Raw genomic sequence first — 23,224 nt, 5'->3', positions numbered from 1 at the left:
CAGTAGACTTGTTTGTCAATTCCTTTATACGGAGTGGCTGTGGAGCTGGTGTCATAATTTTTTTCAGGCATCAGTGATGATGTGGCACCTTTTTGACCAGCGAGCACGGCTTGGAGGAGAATCTTCCTCCTCGGAGCCTGCAGACCATCCACCGCCCACCCGCAGCGCCGGCGGAAGCACGTCTTGTCCTGTATTTCATTTTGTGTCATCTATTTGCACATGTCATGAATGTGTTGCATTTGTCCTTGCACAAAGTTTTTTTTTTGCGAATTCTTGCAGAAAGTCATTGAGAGGTTGAACAAGCAAGGTGTCATTTATAAACCAATGAAGGCAGAAATTTCTGGCATTGATGTTTATGTGGACGAAAGTGCTGAGAGAGACAAGGGTCGTTTTCCAAAAAAAAAATCAACCTCGGTAACCTAAGGAAACATTGGAGTTATCTATCAGGTACAGATTAACGGCTTCAACTGTCATGGGCAAGATTCTGTCCCTAGATGCACCAGCTCGTGAGCATCTAGTACATCGAGAAATGATTCTCTGTAATTACAACATTCTGGTGCAGTAAGAACTTAAATTATGGATCTCATTAAGTTCATGAGACAGAACCATTGAACATTTCTTATTAGTGCATTTGATCAACATGAAGATTGACCCTCTCTGGGAGCGTCAGAACAGTACAGTAGTTTGAATCAGCCGAGAGATCAATTTACACAAGAAGCAGTACATTTGTTATTCTATCCCGACTCTGAGAGGGTCCGTGCATATATGGCGAGTGGTTAAATGATCTATAAGATGAAGGTATGATCATTCCCAGCTGAGTATCCTTCAAGCCAGGTCTTGTGGATGTGTGTCAGTTCCAAGCCCTCTGAAGTCTCAGGCTGCGAGTTCAGGCAGTTGGGTAGTTCAGCATAAACTGTGCGCAAAAGATTCTATACAACCGCACGGTGCGCAAGAATTTCAGGGGGGGAACGGGAATTTACCTTTGTATTCAGCAGAAGAGTTGTCCGGCAGCAATATTGCACATCGCCTGAGTGTGACAGAAGCATTAACATCGACACACAAATCAATGAGATGACACAAGATGAGTAATTGTGGCGCATCCCAAGATTACGGAAAGGGCTCGTTACAATTGAAAAATGATGTCAATAAGGTTTGAACAAACTGATAACTGATGGCGTGGAATAACTTCAGTATGTGAAGAGTTTTTCGAGTATACCTTCCATTTCCCAGTTGTCAAACCTCACCAACCAGTTACTTGTACCGATCGGCGATGTAAAAAGTCGGTCCACCCATGCTCGGAACTTTTGGCCTTGTTTGTCAGCATAACATGAACTCAGTGCATCAATGGATGCATGAAGTGACCGCTCCATTCCACAAGGATGTATCAGTGTACCATTCTGGAGCTATCCAAAATAGACGATTGATCTAAAGTAAGCTAAAAAAACAACCAAAATTTGGTCCTCGGGAATCATAAATGGGTCCAGATCCCAGTTCAAACATGCAGCATTGGGATCAGTAATGTTAAAAGGAATTGTGTACAAAAGAAATGGCATATTAAAAAAGAAAATGGTATGAACAAACATTAAACGGGTTAATCTAAGAGTTCGACAAGGAAATGTACTTACAGTAATGCTTTTCAAGTATTGTATAACTGATGGAGACTTCTGAACCTCACCCCTCCGCCACTTCTCGTAAAGAACATAGAATTTCACCACCACATCTGCAGGCTTGATGGTGTCTACCTTCGGATATGGGAATTCAAGATCTCTTACAGAAAAACTAGGCCCTAGTTTGAAGTGACCGATAGCTTGCATGATACTGGAAGCGCATCTCTCAGTTGCATGAAGCAACTTAAGGTTATCTTTTCCATTCTCTTCATACCACTGAAGAAGCTCCTCTTGGGCATTGCTAACCTGAATATGGTTCCAAAACTCTGTAATAAGCTTATATAGTAATCATCGTCAACAATGAAATACACTGAAACCAAGCAACTGCTTATACACTGACCATGACACCATAGGCAGATGGAACGCTGAATAAATCTGCATCATTGCCAGAGTCACCACACACAAGAACATTGCTTGGTGGTTTTCCGCTCAAACTGAACTTCTCGAGTAAATATATAAGAGCTTGCCCTTTCCCTGCACCTCGTGGCAATACATCTAGGGCCTCTCCGCTACTATAGATTATCTTCACATCTAGCTGATCACAGAAAGAAAGCAATGAAGTCAATAAAACACCGCTAAGCAATACTTGATCTTAACAAAACCCTGTCAAAAAGAACAGAGAAAGAGAAGGTCACCAAGGCCTGCCTTGTCTTACCCCAAGCTGTTCCAGTTTTTGAGGAAGATAATTAATCACTTCATGAGCACCCTGCTTGTCGACGAAGAAGCTGACCTTATGAGGACCCTGATTCCTCTCTGGCTGCAACGCACAAAGACAAAGTAACATAAATATCTTAGTTCAGCTAGTAGTAAAATTTGAAAAAATCCAGGAAAAACTAGACAGGCAACTCATTGGACATGCCTGTGGCTTTAGATGAGGGAACTTAGCTGTCTCCTGAACAACAATATCCCTATCCCACTTGTTATTCAGAAATTCCTCCCAGCCAACATCAGGAGTCATCTCCTGGCCATATGCTATCACAGTGCCCACAGACATGATGGTGATGTCCGGTGTGAGCAAAGGCTTTCTTTCCCTCAGACCCTTGTAACTGACCGGCGTTCTTCCAGTTGAGAACACCAGCAGAGAATCCTGGGAGTACTCAGACTCCCAGAGCGCCTCGAAACGGAGCAAGGCCGAGTTCTCTGGATCACAGTGATCAACCTGCAAGTGCACAATCCAAAAAGTCAAACATTGTTCAGACACAACAGTCCAGGTTCCTTCTTTCTGGGCAAACCAAAGGATCGAACTGAGATACCCACCATCGTCTGGTCAAGATCCGAAACGATCATAAGGCGGGCAGAGCCATCTAGCCTATCCATTCTTCCTTGCCGCGGAGAAGCTGAAGAAGTCCCTGCAGAGCAATAGTGCTGCAGAGGCTGGTGAGAAGTTTGATGCGTCTGCCTGGACACTTCTCTGAAACAACAAGTATTTCTCCTGCTTTTATACTGTTCCTCGGTCATCTGCTGGTAGGGTCTTTATTTTTTGTAAAAGGAAATAATAGCTCCAGATAAATTTTTAAACTATAGCACACGAGAAGCTGTCAGCAGCAGGTGAGAGCAAGACAGCGAACCAAGACAAGCAGGACAAGTATTTCTCCTGCTTTTTTAAAACTAAATAAACTATTTCATCGGTCATCCGTCGGTAAGGTCTGTTTTATTCATATACACGAGAAAATAATGGCTACAGATTACTTAAAGAACTATGGCAAACAAGAAACGGGCAGCAGCAGCCTAGCAAATGAGAGCAAGACAGGGGACCCAAACATCCACGGTTTATCCACACAAGAAAACAAGCAAGAGCGTGACTTTACTGGTAAGAACAAATTTCCAGGAGAAATCGTTGTGGATAGAGTGTCCAGCCAATCATCTAGCACGGCACGATTGACATCGATCAGATTTGGCGCAGGGAAATGTACAAGTACAACGCACTCGACAGAACCACGCGAGTATGGAATGGTCCGCCGGCCAAACACCTTGAATGCATGATGGTTTCAGGGAGGACCGGAGGGAGAGGAGGAACGCACAAGGTGGCGGATGAGTTGTAGGGCAGGCAGGTACAGTAGCTCCTACCTCGCCTGCGCGGCGTGCGGCCGGCGGCCCGGCTCGTCGTCGGAGGAGGAGCCGAGGAGGATGTGAGGCGGCGGGGTGGGGAGATGCGGATGACGACGACCAAGACCGGGAGCGGGGAGCCGAGTAGTACAAGTGGAGTGCGGAATGTGGGATGTGGAATGCGACGAAGCTTCCGTTTGAGATGACTTTTGCCGCTTTCTTGGTCGATGAAATCCGCGAGGGAACACCCTTTTGACAGAGCACAACAAAGGGGGTCTCAGGACTCTCAACAACAATAGAAAAATGGCCCCATGATATGCCGGGTCAACTTTTTTTGAAGGAAAACGGTAGGAAATCTTCACGCCGCACGTATTTTACTATCAGCCAAAAGTGTGCAGTGGAAAAAACAGAAAAACGACAGGATGTCGCAAGTGGCCACTGGACAATGGCGCGACTTCTCATTTTGGCTCGATGCACGGCCACGCCCAATTTTTCAGCAATCTTTTCTTAATTGGTTCAAACATTGCGGTATATAGGTTGTTAAATTGATTCTACAGCTGATTTATTTGACTTTGAATCGGACTAGGTGATCGGCTGCTCATTAGCTTGTCGTAAAATCACTACGACGGGACCCTTTTGACGTTGCACAAAAGGCATCACTTTGCGTTCAGCTAGCACAAAGGGCATCTCCAATGACACCCTGCAAAAAACCTCCGTCATCCGCCATCCGTCCGCGGTCCGCGGTGTTAGAATTATGTGTCCTGCAACTATATTCAATTAACTTAGAATTATTAAATATTCGGAATACCTCATTATGGAATTATACATGTATTTGTACATGGAATTGTTTTACATGTTTAGCATGGAATTGTTACTTGCTGGAACATACTTAAGTTTTATATATACTTAAGGAAACTGGTCGATTATCGGTGGAATACAATATACTATTTATATTGGAAAGACTACCCGGATACACTGATAATTGGAAGGAGTTAGATCGTATAATTAGATTATAGTCCTAATGTTGATCTACATAATTAGAGGAATTTACACTCTATTATGACGCGTTGCTCACAGGCGCGTGCTCCGGGGACAAAACGGGTAGAATCCGTTAAACAGACAAATATGATCGTGGTTGGTAATTTGATCTGGACTCTATCCCGGAAACTAGTGGAAAAGACTAGGAATCTTATATCTGTATAAGAGGTGAACTCTTTGAAACGACAGTATAAGAAGGTCCCTACCCCCTAGCCTCATATATGTGAATTGTGAGCGGCACCATGGATAAGCGCAGAGGAATTAGGGGGTAGACCGAAAACCCTAAATTTCTACCATTGGTGTCCTGAGCAAGGTTCGGCCGCCGTCGGTTGAGCTCTAATCCGCTGCGCACTCTCCCGCCGGTCGTCGACACAATCCCGTGTTTACCAGCATGTCGTCGCCTGAAGCGTCAACTCCATCGACTACGTACTGCGATGTGCGCACATGGAGGCTCCAATCTGCGCGTCGATGAGGGGTAAAATCAAGCGGCTGGGACTGCTGGCGCGTGACCGAGAAATATTTCACGTAGTCTCCTGCTACTGCTTGTTCGTGGATCAATCACACGCGCGACTTGATCTTGCATGCACATCGGAACATTGCTCAAGGAACTCCAGCTATCTCGCCGGAGGAAAATTGTCGCACATGGAAGGGAGCCACATGCAAAGGAAACTCAGTTTGACACGTACGTGGAATCCAGGATATATACTACGGTTTACAGAGGAACTAGTGCTTCGGCAGGACAAATTTCTTGGCACGCGGAAGGAGATGGTCGGGTTGAATTTGATGAAGATGCTAAAAAAGGATTATGGTCATCCTGCTGCAGAACCGTGCGTCCGTATGTGTGCTCATTTGGACGTAACGACAAAGTTGTGGCAGGCTATTTCTATTTTATGCATGGATCAAGGAAAGGCCGCCATCACTCCGCTCATATCTGCCTTGATGGTTCGCTGCAATCTTCCGTAGCGGGATCGATCAAGTATCTGCCGATTGCCATGGGTGTTTCAGTGGCAGTCAACAGTCAGCACCAAATCAATCGCTGGAGGGTTTCACAGGGCTTCACCCAATCTGGAAAAGTGGAAATAGATGAACCAATTGTTATTTGGTGCATGGATCGACAAAGACTAGTACTACTCTCGAGTAGTACTCCACTATAACTTGCTGGCTGTTTTTTTTTTCACGAATCTGGACGGGCGTGTGATTGACAAGATGGAAGAACCTGGTGCTAGTTTCTACAGGATTTTTTTTTCTGGATACAGGCAAGCTGTTGGTGAGGCGTGTCAACACGCAGGGCCGCGTACACTAGTACTACCTTGGCGGCTGACTACTACCGCTTCCGTTGCTGTTGCTCGATGTCCAAGGCAGTGCATGTGTTGCTGAGCCTTCAGTACTGCCGCTTGTACTTCGACTGTTTTTTTGTTGGCTAGTCGGAGGAATCTACATGGACTCCGCGCACCTGTGCACACATGCTGTCAGGGAAGGAATACTCTTGCATCGTTTAATTGATTTATTTATTACATCATTATTTAATGTTCTAACTTGTTTGGTTGCTAATCCACTACATGTAAGCGACCACGAGGAAAGTACATATCCTTGGAAGACATTTAGGAGGACTCTGAATCATGAATGCGTGGAAGGATTGCACCAAGCAAATGATTTACACACTGAAACTGCTATGGTGGAAATAATGTCCGGAAAATTACACATAACCTAGAAAGGGATTTATAGAAGAACAAGTATTATTATTGAGCATCACTTGTTTGTGGAGGAAGATGAGAGTCACACCCAGGACAAGGATTTTTTTTTCTTCATTTGTCGGTATGCCTAATGGTAATATTTGCACTACATTTATTTATTTGGGGCTATTTTTTTCAAATATAAATGGATTTTGGCTATGTCTTATTGCTGGAATACAATAGCAATTTTGTTGGCATGCTAACAATTCCAAAGGAAATATATATGTTTGTGTGCTTAGTCATTGCCGCTAAATCTTATAGACTTTGGGATTGGAAACCATGTCATTAAACTCCCTTGTGGAGGAACACCAATACTATTATAGGACACTTGTTCAACTTCAGTGAGAAGGTATTTGATTTATTGTTCTATCTTGGAATCTATTGACTATGTCATACTGTTTGGAAAAGGAAGAGTGGAAAATATTGCTCAATGGTAAAATTAATGCATTACGGGTTTTCACACAATGGTCTATCTTTCTTGATATCCTTTGGAAGTTGGCAAACAAAATTGTTTATATTTGGCAAAGATAACTCCATATGGAGGAATACCGACAATGGGAACACATGCTTGAAATCGTATTATCTACATCATCAATGACTTGGTCACATATCTTGGAACTAAATGAATTGGCTTATTGATTATGGAATTCTAGACTTTAGTGGGAGGACTATGGTAACTTGTGAAGCATATATGATAGTATTTTCGGTTTATATACACCTTTTCTGAAGGTGGGAAAAGAAAAGGCTTCATATCATTATTTACTTTGGTAACCTTATGGTATCTTTCTTTGCACTCCCACTAGAGGTCAGGTTATTTATTTTTATCTCATCATTGATTATTGCACTTGATATGGTTGTGTTTATACTATTTCAAAATACAAGTTGGAATGTTTTTATTGTGCTTGACACATGTTATACTGACGTGGAAAATCAGTTGATTAAATAATATCATAGTTTTAACAACTGATTGGTGGGGGAATTACACTTCACGAATATATCATTTGTATGTAAAGAGCATGGAACTATTCACCATTGTAATATACCGTACACTCCACAAATGAATGGAGGAATTGACTGTCTTGTATACTCCCTTGTTTCTTTGGAAATAAGCATTGCATACTATCATTTATTGATATCATTCTCCATCTAGTACAGTCACTTGACTGGAAGGAAATCTTCTATTTTGACATGAAATTCTCAGTTATTACAAAGCGCACACCTGGAAATTTTTATGGTTATTCTAGTGGATCAAAGGATGTTTCCTTAGTTATCTGGAAAAAGAATACTGGTGGAAAATAGGAACACAATCATTTTTATGATCTGGGTGGAATTATTGATAGTCATACTTGAATATAATCTTGATCCCATGGAAACTACAAGTGACACTCCCAACATGACATGCTTAGGATAAGTGGGAGGAATAAGCTTGGAATATCATGTCTGGATAATTGTTATGTGTTGTTGGCGGATGTCACTCTAAATTTTTAGAGGAATCACTACATTCTCTTAAAGTTTTTTTAATCAATATCAACTATGTGTGGAAGAATTGCGGGAAGGAATAAACTCAAATGAGGAAGAGCATAGTTTGGGAACTTAATATCATACCAAATAACCGCAAATATTTTTTTTGTAAGGATAATTGGCTCAGTGGAATATTATAATACCGCTCTTGTTATTCAATTATTCACACAGAGGGAAATATACTTTGTGGAAACTCTCTCTCCTGGAATTTTTGGAAAGAGGAACTAAAGACAGGTTTGCTAATTGAGTATATTAATGTATGGTCTTATAACAAGCTTCACATCAATGGAATAGAACGTCATATGGTTTTCTAAATGAATCACATTGATGGAAGTGAGAGCTTGGTCATTTTTTAACTTTCATATGAAAGGAACATTTGAAGCATCCTATGTTTTACGAGTGGAAATACATAGAAAATATTTTGAAGTGTTTCTCTATGGAAAATTGCAAATCTATTAAAATACCTTTGGTAAAGGGAATCACACTCAGTGAGGAATTATATTTAAACTCCTGAGGGAAAATGGAATAATAAACGGTACATGAATTGATATGTATCTTCATTATATTATGACGATACCTTAGCTATTGGAATTTATCCTGCATTCAAGCAGTGGAAGGAAAGACGAGCAGCTAAGGGAATCTCACACATCATATAAGATTGTGGAAAGTGCATCACAACCTATCACTTGTTCTGAAATTTATATTGAAGGTAAACACATTGAGGAAACTATTACTCTATCTACAGGATGAGAAATAAGTCCAGGTACGCATATTCAATTTTTTTGTAGTACTAATATGATGCAGGTTCACGGACCAAAGTTAGGAATTTCTTTCAACACATGGTTAATTATGAAACTTCATTTACTAATTGGATTTGATATTTATGTGGTTTTGAAAATTTATTCAACATAGTTATCTTATACTTGACTCGATGTGGAATTAATCATATTATTATATATGTGGTGGAAAATAATTGATGCAGAATTTCACTTGAGGAAACAAAATACTCAAGGTGCCTATAAAGGTGGAATTACACTCGAGGAAATAATACTCGAGGCGCCGAGGACAGCTATGCTAGAATAATTAGGCGGAAACTAAAGGTCTCTAGTGATCTTAAGTGTCACAGCAAGGAAACATATTGAAGGGAAGTATCACCATATATATATTTGTGGGTTTTCAACGTAGAGTTAATATGATTGTTGATCCCTTGACTAAGCCTCTTAGTCAGAGGTATTTGGCAAGCTTGTTAAGGCTATGGGTTTACGAATATTTGAATGATCGTTTTGGACAAGTGGGCGATGTTAGAATTATGTGTCCTGCAACTATATTCAATTAACTTGGAATTGTTAAATATTCGGAATACCTCATTATGGAATTATACATGTATTTGTACATGGAATTGTTTTACATGTTTAGCATGGAATTGTTACTTGCTGGAACATACTTAAGTTTTATATATACTTAAGGAAGCTGGTTGATTATCGGTGGAATACAATATACTATTTATATTGAAAAGACTACCCGGGTACACTGATGATTGGAAGGAGCTAGATCGTATAATTAGATTACAGCCCTAATGTTGATCTACATAATTAGAGAAATTTACACTCTATTATGACGCGTTGCTCACAAGCGCGTGCTCCGGGGACAAAATGGGTAGAATCCGTTAAACAGACAAATATGATCGTGGTTGGTAATTTAATCTGGACTCTATCCCGGAAACTAGTGGAAAAGATTAGGAATCTTATATATAAGAGGTGGACTCTTTGGAACGACAGTATAAGAAGGTCCCAACCCCCTAGCCTCATATATGTGAATTGTGAGCTGCACCATGGATAAGCGCAGAGGAATTAGGGGGTAGACCGAAACCCTAAATTTCTAACACGCGGGAACGAGGCAGTCTGCGGACACGGATGCGGGAGGCAACCATCCAACGTTAGCCGTATACATTTTCACAACAACTTAAACCGGGCAAAATTTGTTCAAACAAGTCCGGAATTCATATAAACACGGTCGGATTTCATATAAATATAATGGATTTCATTACAAATACATCAAAGCGGTCACAGGCGGGTTCTAGAGTATAATTAATACTCCCTCCGTTTCTTTTTACTCCACATATAAGATTTGATCAAAGTCAAACTGCACAAAATTTGACCAAATTTATATAAAAAAATATGAACATCTACAATACTAAAACTATATAGTATGAACATAAGTTTCATGTTGCATCTGATAATATTGATTTCATATTATGAATATATATTTTTCAATATAAAGTTAGTCAAACTCTATAAAGTTTGACTTTGACCAAACCTTATATGCGGACTAAAAAGAAATGAAGGGAGTACCTAATTTAAACTATTAAAAAAATACCTAATTTAAATGATCGCCGGCGTTCGGTCCCCGTATCCGGCCATCGGCCCCGAGATCTGAAGCTTCACCGTCTCCAGTGTCGCCTTGGTGCTCTCCTACTCCGCCTCCGTGACCTCCGCATCTGGAGCCCCGGGAACTGAAGTTGTCCGCCTCGACGTTCGCCGCCAAGCGACTAATCGGCTGAAGATGCTGAGCCCACCAAGCTTGGCATCGACGGGAGGGAAGGAGCGGTGGCCTTCTTGGGACCCGAGTGGCAACGACCTACCATGCACTACTCTTCCTCGCCGCAGCCGGCGCTCGCGGACGTGTCGGCTTCTTCGTGGTCGTGGCACAAAAGCCATTACTTTGCGTTCAGCTAGCACGAAAAAGGCTTCTCCTAGTAGAAGTGGTAAAATTAAACAAAGTATTTCCGTCGGAATAGTTATGTGCACTTTCAGTTTTCTATTCACTCATGATAGGGCCTGACCTGGTCGACCCGATCAAACTATTTCACTTATGATTTGGCCTGGTTGACCCAATCATGATATTGAAGAATGTGATCTTTTATCCAAAAACTTCGAATCCAGATAAGTTTTGAAGATGGTGCTCCCGTTACATTACTTTGAATGGAATCATCACTTAACTAAGCATAAGTGAAAACAAGTTTAAATATTTGTTAGATTTGCGAGAAAGTATACGTTTTTTTGAAGGGCGAGACATTATAAGTGTTACACTAAATGGGCTTGTCTCATTAACAAATTCTGAAGTCTCAAATGAGCCCATGAGAAAAATGGCAAGTGGTGGTGTGGTGCTAAAGTTTACTCCTACATTGCTAGTTGAGAAAGAGTTGGACCTTTTTATATAGTGGGTTCTCTCCATCACTCTAAATAATGTGTTGAGAAGAGAAAAAAAAAGACTACACGCGTGCGCTTGCTCGCCTTGCCGGGCTTGGGACGGAGCGGGGCGTACGTGTGACATGCACGTGAAGCCGAAATCGGGTCCGTTGCCTTGCAGGGGCGTGGATTCCTTTTGTCGTTTTATTTTTGGTGTCTTAACATACAAGTTGATTGTTTTCTTGTACGGTAAATTTGACTTGGAAACCAAATCAGTTTGACATCGTGATCATGACACGAGACCGCCATTGGTTCTCCTAATATATTGCTTAGTGGCCTCGGCCAAAGACACGCCGAAAACACATAGAATTTTGTCTCATCTCGCAACTTGCACTGTCATCATGGTCTACTCCATCCCGAATGTCAGTGTGCGGGAGACTAAGTCTTCGGAACCGTTCATCCTTGCGATCATATGCATCGGGAGAGGACAATTTTTTTTTTGGAAAGCACTGTGCGGGCTGCTCAACTTCATCATCACGGGTTGTCTTCCGTCCAAATCGGGCGGTGTTACTCATTGTCGTCTTCATCGCCATTAACAACAGATAGTCCCCAACACCGTCATCAACAATGTCGCTCCCGCAGCAGTTAACGAACAGTACGCCCGTCGTCATCTGTTAATGTCTATCTCTGTAGCTGCTGTTTCGTGTGTGATGTTGTGCATGTTTTCCTGTTCATCTTGTTTGCTAGATTGTTGCATGCTATTCTCTGTTTTAGTCATGAATTATTTACTAGAATTAATCATAAATTTACCTAATATTTCAACAATAAGTTGGTTATTGGAGATGCTTCCAGCCCAACTCAGCACAGATGGTTTATTAGGCCTTCTCTAATGTACTAGTCTAAGTTTATATGCTCCGAAAAAGACAACTAATATTTGCACATGCCACATCCCACACACAATTGCAAGTGAAACTTCGTATGTGCAATAATCATCCACACACAATTGCAAGCGTCACAACCCACTCAGGATGGGAATGGGCCGGGTCGGTCTGCCGGGTCGCTGACCCGACCCAAAAATTCAAGGCCAATGGGTCATATAGGTCGGTCTCAAATGAGATTTGAGTCAACAGGGCCAGCACCGGGCAATCCTCATATCGTATAATTTCCGGCGAACACTCACATATATCAACAACAAAAATGTCTTGATATGTTTCAGATGCGCACGTAGAAAATCACAAGTAGACGGTTTGATTTTTTCTGTTAGAAATCTGTTGTGCCGCCTCCCTACTTGCTAGCATGCAGGGCTGTGTACCAGGTGCACCGCCTCGTCCTCCTTAGATGTAGGATCACTCGTACTCGTTGTGACTGCATAATTCTCTGTCTCTCACACACTTTGTACTGCTACTTATTTGTAACCCCAAGTGGAGGAATACAATGTGTCAGCGAACCCCAAGTGGTTGAAGGCTTAAAATTGGCTAATACAGTTGGGAGCAACTCCTTGTTGGTGCAAACAGATAGTCTGATTTTAGTGGAGGCTCTCCAACAAAACTCTGGGCACTCGATGGGTGGCAGGCCCAATTCTTGAAGAATGCCGTTTACTGATAGTTAATTTTGGAAAGGTCGTTATTGAGCATTGTAACCACGAATCAAATATGGTGGCTCATGTGCTAGCGCAGAATGGAAGTGTTGATCCACCAAACTTGTGGTTGGACTCACCTCCAGGTTTTATTTCTAATTATTTAGCGGACGATATAAGTGTTGTTTAATTTTCATAAAGCTAGCCATGATGGCCTTTTCCTCAAAAAAAATACAATGTGTGATGCATTCTTAGCTTTGTTTATATTCTATCATTTCTGTTAACCACGTATTTAGTAATCTTATTAGTTATTACACTAATCGGATACCATCATAACATCTTGTTGGCAATGTAAAGCAAAAAAATTGGGTCAACCTAAAATACCCATCACGCTAACGAGGCCATTGACTATTCTTTATATGGGCCTCTCAAATTGGCCTTGGGGCCATAGGGTCTGGGTCCAAGGCCAGGTCCGGGTCGACCCGTTCCCATCGTAACAACCCACACATAATTGATGCAGACTTTTTGTTTATATATGTTTTGTCCCCCTCCCGCCACGCACACAACACATCCCACATGCAACTTGTAAGGCTTGTATTAGGAGGAGCGGCTATATCTCGCCTTTAGCGAGCTAGAGCGGGTGCTCGTCTGCAATTGAACCATGGTGGCCCGGCCCACTACCAAGTCAAAACAATCCAAGCAAGAGAGCGCTCGCCCACTAACAACATTTTTTTCAATGGTTTTTGATGTAGGGTGAAACCCTAATGGTCGTTCTTTTCACACTTGAAAGGGGGAAAGAGAGCAACTCAAAGAGGAACACAAGAAGAACTGTCAAGTAGACAATATCTAATCACACATATGCTAAACCCACATGCACATAAAGGAGATACAAGGATCTAAAGTCAACACAAGAGAATATAAAGGTAACTAGTTCATCCCAATCCTTGAAGGAGAGAGGTCTTGAATCCTAGGAGGATCTTCCCATGAAGGGGTCTTTAATCCACTTGAGGGATCTTCTCACATGGAGGTCTTAAACTCCATGGGAGTGGTAAGTGGATGAGAAATGCTCTATCTCAAATGAGCTCTAACCTTTGCTAACCCTAAAAGGAGGGCGGGTAGTCTATTTATAGTGCTAGTACAAGTTGGGACGAAATGAAGGGGGTACATGGGCCTCTGGCCCGATCTCTGCGCACATGTAGGTGCCAGATGTCCGGCTGGGGGCCGGATGTCTAGCGGCTCACGAAGAGTCGGATGTCTAGGGTCTTGGCCGGATGTCCAGGCTGGGCTGGCCCGATTCCTGCTGCTCTCTGGATACGTCGCGTCAGATATCTGGGCGGGGCGGGATGTCCAGGCTAGTCGGGCTGGATGTCCGAGCATGGGCCGGATGTCTGGTCCTGTAGCACGTCGGCTACTGGAGCTACGGCCTCCAGGCGCCGGATGTTCGGCCGCTGTAGACTTTCAGCGGTTCCTCTCGTTGAGCTTCTTCGTCCATGTACTTGGGGACTTGTCCATGATTCTGAGCATCTCCGAGAGGGTCTTATCGATACCTAAGCGCACATAGCATTCTGGATTGAGGTAGTAGCCATGTCTCACGTGGATCATATGGAGCTCATTAAGGAGAGATGTCACCTCGGTCTTGATAGCTCTTGCACGTGCTCGTGTCATTGGTCCACTAGGCATTTAGGGAGACGAAGTAGGTCCATGGGGATGATCCTAGGATGCTCCACATAATCTCACCCCTCCCCCTTTGGGAAAGATCTAACCCTGGATCAAAAACCTCATCACCATGGAAGGGAGATAGATCCTTGACATCGAAGATGTCGTTCACGTTGTACTCATCGCGTGGAATGTCGATCTTGTATGCATTGTTGTTGTAGCGTGCTAGCACCTTGAAGGGTCCATCAGCATGAGGTAGCAACTTGTTCTTGTGCTCGTTGGGGAATCGGTCTTTCCGTAGATGTAGCCACTCAAGATCTCCGGGGTTGAACACCATGGGGTGCTTGTTGATGTTGACCTTGGTCGCAAGGCGTTGTACTTGGTGCTCGATGGTGTGCATTGTATATTCAAGCACCTTCTTGAGGTAGCTTGATTGTGCGCTCGCGTCCATGTTGATGCGCTCTTGTAGTGGTAGCGGTAGAATGTCCAATGGGGACAATGGGTTGAATCCGTAGACGACCTGGAAGGGGGACTTGCCGGTAGTAGAATGTCTTGCCCGATTGAAGGCATACTCAGCGATGGTTAAGAATTCCTCCCACTCCTTGATGTTCTTCTTGATCAACACACAAAGGAGAGTCGATAGCGCCTGGTTGGTGACCTCCGTTTGGCCGTCGATTTGCAGATGGTATGCCGATGAGAAGAGTAGCTTGATTCCGAGCTTGGCGCATAGTGTCTTACAAAAGTAGCTAAGGAACTGGCGGAGTCTGATACAATCGTCTTGGGCACTCCATGCAATCCCAAGATTTCCCTACAAAAGATATATGCAACATGTGAAACATCGTCTATTTTGTTGCAAGGAATAGTGTGCCATCTTAGAGAAACGGTCCACAACGACAAATACTGAATCCTTGCCATTTTGAGTTCGTGGCAAACCAAGCACAAAATGCGTACTAATGTCTTCCCATAGTTGGTATGAAATAGGAAGTGGCATATAGAGTCCATTGGATTGAGCGATAGACTAAGCTTTGCGACATGTAGAGCATCGGTTGGTGTAGCGTGAGACGTCATGAAACATCTTGGGCTAAAAGTAATTCTTGGAGAGCGTGGCGAATGTCTAGTCGCATCCAAAGTGTCCCATAAGTCCTGCACTGTGAGCCTCTTGCAAAAGCAACAAATGAAGAGAAGACTTGGGGATACTGATACGCCCATTTTGCATCATGTTTTCCTATTGATATTCATTGCAATTTGTACTGTTATTTTACTTTATTATATGATTCTTATGCCTTTTCTCTCTTATTTGCAAGTTTCACATGAAGAGGGGAGATTACCGGTAGCTGGAATTCTGGATCAAAAAGGGCTATATTGGAGACACCTACTTTGCACAACTCCAAATGACCTAAAAATTGACGAAGAATTATTTTGGAATATATAAAAATTATTGGGGAAAGAATCATCAGTAGGGGACCCACCAGGCAGCCACAAGCCTGGGGGGGCTGGACTTGTGGGGCCCCTGACAGGCCTTTGAAGCCCATCTTATGATATAAGATGCTAGTTGACATAGAAAAAATCAGAAGGAAGGTTTCGGGATGAAGTGCCGCCGTCTCGAGGTAGAACCTGGGCAGGATCACTTTTGCTCTCTGGCGAAGCGATTCCACCGAGCAAACTTCCCTCCGGGAGGGGGAAATCGAAGCCATCATCATCACCAATGATACTCTCATGTGGGAGGACCAATCTTCATCAAAATCTTCCATCGGCACCATCTCATCTCAAACCCTAGTTCATCTCTTGTATTCAATCTTTGCTTCAAAACCTTAGATTGGTACCTATGGGTTGCTAGTAGTGTTGATTACATCTTGTAGTTGATGCTAGTTGGTTTATTTGGTAGAAGATTATATGTTCAGATCCTTAATGACATTCAATACCCCTCTGATCTTGAATATGAATATGATTTGTGAGTAGTTACTTTTGTTTTTGAGGACATGTGAGAAGTCTGGTTATAAGTAATCATGTGAATTTGGTATTCGTTCAATATTTTGATGATATGTATGTTGTTACTTCCTTTAGTGGTGTCATGTGATCGTCGACTACATGACACTTCACCTTGCTTGGTCCTAAGGGAAGGCATTGTAGAGTAATAATTAGATGATGGGTTGCTAGAGTGACATAAGCTTAAACCCTAGTTTATGCGCTATTCCGTAAGGGACTGATTTGGATCCATATGTTTCATGCTATTGTTAGATTTATCTTAAATCTTCTTTCGTAGTTGCAGATGCTTGAGAAAGGGGGTAATCATAATTGGGAGTCTTGTTCAAGTAATAACAACACCCAAGCACCAGTGAAAAAATTGACAAATTTGACCTTAGGGCAAAAGTATTTCACAAACTAAACTGTTTTGAAAATATTTCACACCACCGACCCTTTTGTGCAACGCCTGATAGTAAGGCGCTACACAGAGTGCAGCGCCTTACAGACAGGCACTGCATAGTGTAATGCATCGCCTTGCTGTCAGGCGTTGCACAGGTGGAGGGCCTGAGTGATTGGCGCTGCGTTGGTTTTCCCTTGAAGAGGAAAGGGTGATGCAGCAAAGTAGCGTAAGTATTCCCCTCAGTTTTTGAGAACCAAGGTATCAATCTAGTAGGAGACTACATGCAAGTCCCTCGTACCTACACAAACAAATAAGAACCTCGCAACCAACGCGATAAAGGGGTTGTCAATCCCTTCACGGTCACTTACGAGAGTGAGATCTGATGGAGATAATAATAATAAGATAAATATTTTTGGTATTTTTATGATATAGATTGAAAGTAAAGATTGCAAAATAAAATAGTTTGGAAACTTATATGATAAAAGATAGACCCGGGGGCCATAGGTTTCACTAGTGGCTTCTCTCAAGATAGCATAAGTATTATGGTGGGTGAACAAATTACTGTCGAGCAATTGATAGAAAAGTGCATAATTATGAGAATATCTAGGCATGATCATGTATATAGGCATCATGTCCGCGACAAGTAGACCTAAACGATTCCTCATCTACTACTATTACTCCACACATCGACCGCTATCCAGCATGCATCTAGAATATTAAGTTCATAAGAACAGAGTAACACATTAGGCAAGATGACATGATGTAGAGGGATAAACTCAAGCAATATGATATAAACCTCATCTTTTTATCCTCGATGGCAACAATACAATACGTGCCTTGCTGCCCCTGCTGTCACTGGGAAAGGACACCGCAAGATTGAACCCAAAGCTAAGCACTTCTCCCATTGCAAGAAAGATCAATCTAGTAGGACCAAACCAAACTGATAATTTGAAGATACTTGCAAAGATAACCAATCATACATAAGAGATTTCAGAGAAGAATCAAATATTGTTCATAGATAAACTTGATCATAAACCCACAATTCATCGGATCTCGATAAACACACTGCAAAAAGAGTTACATCAAATAGATCTCCAAGAAGATCGAGGAGAACATTGTATTGAGATCCAAAGAGAGAGAAGAAGCCATCTAGCTAATAACTATGGACCCAAAGGTCCGAAGTAAACTACTCACACATCATCGGAGGGGCCATGGAGTTGATGTAGAGGCCCTCCTCGATCGATTCCCCCTCCAGTGGAGCTCCGGAAAAGGCCCCAAGATGGGATCTCTTGGGTACAAAAGGTTGCGGCGGTGGAAATAGGGTTTCGTGGTGCTCCTGGCTGTTTTCGGGGTATATGAATATATATAAGAGGAAGAAGTAGGTCGGTGGAGCCACGAGGGGCCCACGAGGGTGGAGGGCGCGCCCCTACCTCGTGGCCTCCTCGTTGGTTGCTTGACGTCCACTCCAAGTCCCATGGATCATGTTTGTTCCAAAAATAACTCTCCCAAAGGTTTTATTCCATTTGGATTCCGTTTGATATTCCTTTTCTGCGAAACACTGAAATAGGCAAAAAAACAGCAATTTGCACTGGGCCTTGGGTTAGTAGGTTAGTCCCAAAAATAATATAAAAGTGTATAAATAAGCCCATTAACATCCAAAACAGATAATATAATAGCATGGGACAATCAAAAATTATAGATACGTTGGAGACGTATCAAGCATCCCCAAGCTTAATTCCTACTCGTCCTCGAGTAGGTAAATGATAAAAACAGAATTTTTGATGTGGAATGCTACCTAGCATAATTCTCAATGCAATTTTTCTTTATTGTGGCATGAATGTTCAGATCCGAAAGATTCAAGACAAAAGTTTAATATTGACATAAAAATAATAATACTTCAAGCATACTAACTAAGCAATCATGTCTTCTCAAAATAACATGGCAAAAGAAAGTTCATCCCTACAAAATCATATAGTTTGGTCATGCTCCATTTTCCTCACACAAGAATGCTCTCATCTTGCACAACCCCGATGACAAGCCAAGCAATTGTTTCATACTTTAGTAATCTCAAACTTTTTTCAACTTTCACGCAATACATGAGCGTGAGCCATGGATATAGCACTATGGGTGGAATAGAATAATGATAGGGGGTTATGTGGATAAGACAAAAAAAGAGAAAGTCTCACATAGACGAGGCTAATCAACGGGCTAGGGAGATGCCCATCAATTGATGTCAATGCAAGGAGTAGGGATTGCCATGCAACGGATGCACTAGAGCTATAAATGTATGAAAGCTCAACAAAAGAAACTAACTGGGTGTGCATCCTAAAGGAAATATGACCTAGAGGCAATAATAATGTTATTATTTTATTTCCTTATATCATGATAAATGTTTATTATTCATGCTAGAATTGTATTATCCGGAAACATAATACTTGTGTGAATACATAGACAAACTAAACCTCACTAGTATGCCTCTACTTGACTAGCTCGTTAATCAAAGATGGTTATGTTTCCTAGCCATAGACATGTGTTGTCATTTGATTAACGGGATCACATTATTAGGAGAATGATGTGATTGACATGACCCATTCCATTAGCTTAGCATTGGATCGTTTAGTATGTTGCTATTGCTTTCTTCATGACTTATACATGTTCCTATGACTATGAGATTATGCAACTCCCGTTTGCCGGAGGAACACTTTGTGTGCTACCAAATGTCACAACATAACTGGGTGATTATAAAGGAGCTCTACAGGTGTCTCCAAAGGTAAATGTTGGGTTGGCGTATTTCGAGATTAGGATTTGTCACTCCGATTGTCGGAGAGGTATCTCTGGGCCCTCTCGGTAATGCACATCACATAAGCCTTGGAAGCATTGCAACTAATGAGTTAGTTTCGAGATGATGTATTACGAAACAAGTAAAGAGACTTGCCGATAACGAGATTGAACTAGGTATTGAGATACCGACGATCGAATCTCGGGCAAGTAACATACCGATGACAAAGGGAACAACGTATGTTGTTATGCGGTCTGACCGATAAAGATCTTCATAGAATATGTGGGAGCCAATATGAACATCCAGCTTCCGCTATTGGTTATTGACCGGAGACATGTCTCGGTCATGTCTACATTGTTCTCGAACCCGTAGGGTCCGCACGCTTAAGGTTTCGATGTCAGTTATATTATGAGTTTACGAGTTTTGATGTACCGAAGTTAGTTCGGAGTCCCAGATGTGATCACGGACATAACGAGGAGTCTTGAAATGGTTGATACATAAAGATTGATATATTGGACGACTATATTCGGACACCGGAAGTGTTCCGGGTGATTTCGAAGAAAACCGGAGTGCCAGAGGGTTATCGGAACCCCCTCGGGAGAAGTAATGGGCCATATGGGCCTTAGTGGAGAGAGAGAAGGGCAGCCTGGGTGGGCCGTGCACCTCCTCCCCCCTGGTCCGAATTGGACTAGGAGAGGGGGGGGGGCGGCGCCCCCCTTTCCTTCTCCCTCCCCACTTCCTTTCCCCCTCCTAGTAGGAGTCCTACTCCTACTAGGAGGAGGACTCCTCCTTGGCGCGCCAATAGGACTGGCCGGCCTCCTCCCCTTGCTCCTTTATATACGGGGGCAGGGGGCACCCCTAGACACACAAGTTGATCCACGCGATCGTTTTCTTAGCCGTGTGCGGTGCCCCCTTCCACCATAATCCTCGATAATATTGTAGCGGTGCTTAGGCGAAGCCCTGCGACGGTAGAACATCAAGATCGTCACCACGCCGTCGTGCTGACGGAACTCTTCCCCGACACTTTGCTGGATCGGAGTCCGGGGATCGTCATCGAGCTGAACGTGTGCTAAAACTTGGAGGTGCCGTAGTTTCGGTGCTTGATCGGTTGGGCCGTGAAGACATACGACTACATCAACCGCGTTGTGCTAACGCTTCCGCTGTCGGTCTAAAAGGTACGTAGATCACACTCTCCCCTCTCGTTGCTATGCATCACCATGATCTTGCGTGTGCGTAGGAATTTTTTTGAAATTACTACGTTCCCCAATAGTGGCATCAGAGCCTAGGTTTTATGTGTTGATGTTATATGCACGAGTAGAACACAAGTGAGTTGTGGGTGATATAAGTCATACTGCTTACCAACATGTCATACTTTTGTTCGGCGGTATTGTTGGACGAAGCGGCCGGGACCGACATTACGCGTACGCTTACGCGAGACCGGTTCTCCCGACGTGCTTTGCACAAAGGTGGCTAGCAGGTGTCAGTTTCTCCAACTTTAGTTGAACCGAGTGTGGCTACGCCCGGTCGTTGCGAAGGTTAAAACAGCACCAACTTGACAAACTATCGTTGTGATTTTGATGCGTAGGTAAGATTGGTTCTTACTTAAGCCCATAGTAGCCACGTAAAACTTGCAACAACAAAGTAGAGGACGTCTAACTTGTTTTTGCAGGGCATGTTGTGATGTGATATGGTCAAGACATGATGCTAAATTGTATTGTATGAGATGATCATGTTTTGTAACCAAGTTATCGGCAACTGGCAGGAGCCATATGGTTGTCGCTTTATTGTATGCAATGCAATTGCGCTGTAATGCTTTACTTTATCACTAAGCGGTAGCGATAGTCGTGGAAGCATAAGATTGGAAGACGACAGTGATGCTACGATGGTGATCAAGGTGTCGCGCCGGTGATGATGGTGATCATGACGGTGCTTCGAAGATGGAGATCACAAGCACAAGATGATGATGGCCATATCATATCACTTATATTGATTGCATGTGATGTTTATCTTTTATGCATCTTATCTTGCTTTGTTTGACGGTAGCATTTTAAGATGATCTCTCACTAATTATCAAGAAGTGTTCTCCCTGAGTATGCACCGTTGCGAAAGTTCTTCGTGCTGAGACACCACTTGATGATCGGGTGTGATAGGCTCTACGTTCAAATACAACGGGTGCAAAACAGTTGCACACGCGGAATACTCAGGTTATACTTGACGAGCCAAGCATATACAAATATGGCCTCGGAACACGAATACCAAAAGGCCGAGCGTGAATCATATAGTAGATATGATCAACATAGTGATGTTCACCAATGAAACTACCCCATCTCACGTGATGATCGGACATGGTTTAGTTGATTTGGATCACGTAATCACTTAGAGGATTAGAGGGATGTCTATCTAAGTGGGAGTTCTTTAGTAATATGATTAATTGAACCTAAATTTATCATGAACTTAGTACCTGATAGTATCTTGCTTGTTTATGTTTGATTGTAGATAGATGGCCCGTGCTGTTGTTTCGTTGAATTTTAATGCGTTCCTTGAGAAAGTGAAGTTGAAAGATGATGGTAGCAATTACACGGACTGGGTCCGTAACTTGAGGATTATCCTCATTGCTGCACAGAAGAATTACGTCCTGAAAGCAGCGCTGGGTGCCAGACCTGCTGCTGGAGCAACACCAGATGTTATGGACGTCTGGCAGAGCAAAGTTGATGACTACTCAATAGTTCAGTGTGCCATGCTTTACGGCTTAGAATCGGGACTTCAACGATGTTTTGAACATCATGGAGCATATGAGATGTTCCAGGAGTTGAAGTTAATATTTCAAGGAAATGCCCGGATTGAGAGATATGAAGTCTCCAATAAGTTCTATAGCTGCAAGATGGAGGAGAACAGTTCTGTCAGTGAGCATATACTCAAAATGTCTGGGTATAATAATCACTTGATTCAATTGGGAGTTAATCTTCCAGATGATTGCGTCATTGACAGAATTCTCCAATCACTGCCACCTATCTACAAGAGCTTCGTGATGAACTATAATATGCAAGGGATGAACAAGACTATTCCCGAGCTCTTCGCAATGCTAAAACCTGGGGAGGTAGAAATCAAGAAGGAGCATCAAGTGTTGATGGTCAACAAGACCACTAGTTTCAAGAAAACGGGCAAAGGGAATAAGAAGGGGAACTTCAAAAAGAACAGCAAGCAAGTTGCTACTCAAGAGAAGAAACCCAAACCTGGACCTAAGCCTGAAACTGAGTGCTTCTACTGCAAGTAGACTAGTCACTGGAAGCGGAACTGCCCCAAGTATTTGGCGGATAAGAAGGATGGCAAGGTGAACAAAGGTATATGTGATATACATGTTATTGATGTGTACCTTACTAATGCTCGCAGTAGCACCTGGGTATTTGATACTGGTTCTGTTGCTAACATTTGCAACTCGAAACAGGGACTACGGATTAAGCGAAGATTGGCTAAGGACGAGGTGACGATGCGCGTGGGAAATGGTTCCAAAGTCGATGTGATCGCGGTCGGCACGCTACCTCTATATCTACCTTCCGGATTAGTATTAGACCTAAATAATTGTTATTTGGTGCCAGCGTTAAGCATGAACATTATATCTGGATCTTGTTTGATGCGAGACGGTTATTCATTTAAA

At 42.7% G+C, this 23,224-nt stretch overlaps 1 protein-coding gene across 1 annotated transcript; it reads right to left on the bottom strand.

The window, feature by feature from the left end:
- Positions 1-562: 562 nt before the first annotated feature.
- Positions 563-3,702, bottom strand: LOC119364741 (probable sucrose-phosphatase 3). Its single transcript, XM_037630258.1, has 8 exons — positions 2,925-3,702; positions 2,527-2,826; positions 2,323-2,424; positions 2,008-2,202; positions 1,626-1,913; positions 1,217-1,403; positions 981-1,027; positions 563-878 (listed from the first exon to the last, which is right to left on the bottom strand). Exons 1-8 carry the CDS (start codon positions 3,123-3,125, stop codon positions 786-788), a joined length of 1,413 nt encoding a protein of 470 aa, XP_037486155.1. The 5' UTR covers positions 3,126-3,702; the 3' UTR covers positions 563-785.
- Positions 3,703-23,224: the final 19,522 nt, after the last annotated feature.

This window comes from Triticum dicoccoides, chromosome 1A, assembly GCF_002162155.2.
Source record: "Triticum dicoccoides isolate Atlit2015 ecotype Zavitan chromosome 1A, WEW_v2.0, whole genome shotgun sequence".
Taxonomy (NCBI): domain Eukaryota; kingdom Viridiplantae; phylum Streptophyta; class Magnoliopsida; order Poales; family Poaceae; genus Triticum; species Triticum dicoccoides.
This window is presented reverse-complemented; position numbering and strand designations above follow the sequence as displayed.

What these genes read in the sequence shown, in the direction of transcription:
- LOC119364741 (XM_037630258.1), bottom strand. Translation starts at nt 3,125, where the DNA reads ATGACCGAGGAACAGTATAAAAGCAGGAGAAATACTTGTTGTTTCAGA. An exon ending in CGGATCTTGACCAGACGATG is followed by an intron (nt 2,827 to 2,924) that starts GTGGGTATCTCA and finishes GTGCACTTGCAG; the next exon opens with GTTGATCACTGTGATCCAGA. An exon ending in TCCCTCATCTAAAGCCACAG is followed by an intron (nt 2,425 to 2,526) that starts GCATGTCCAATG and finishes TGTGCGTTGCAG; the next exon opens with CCAGAGAGGAATCAGGGTCC.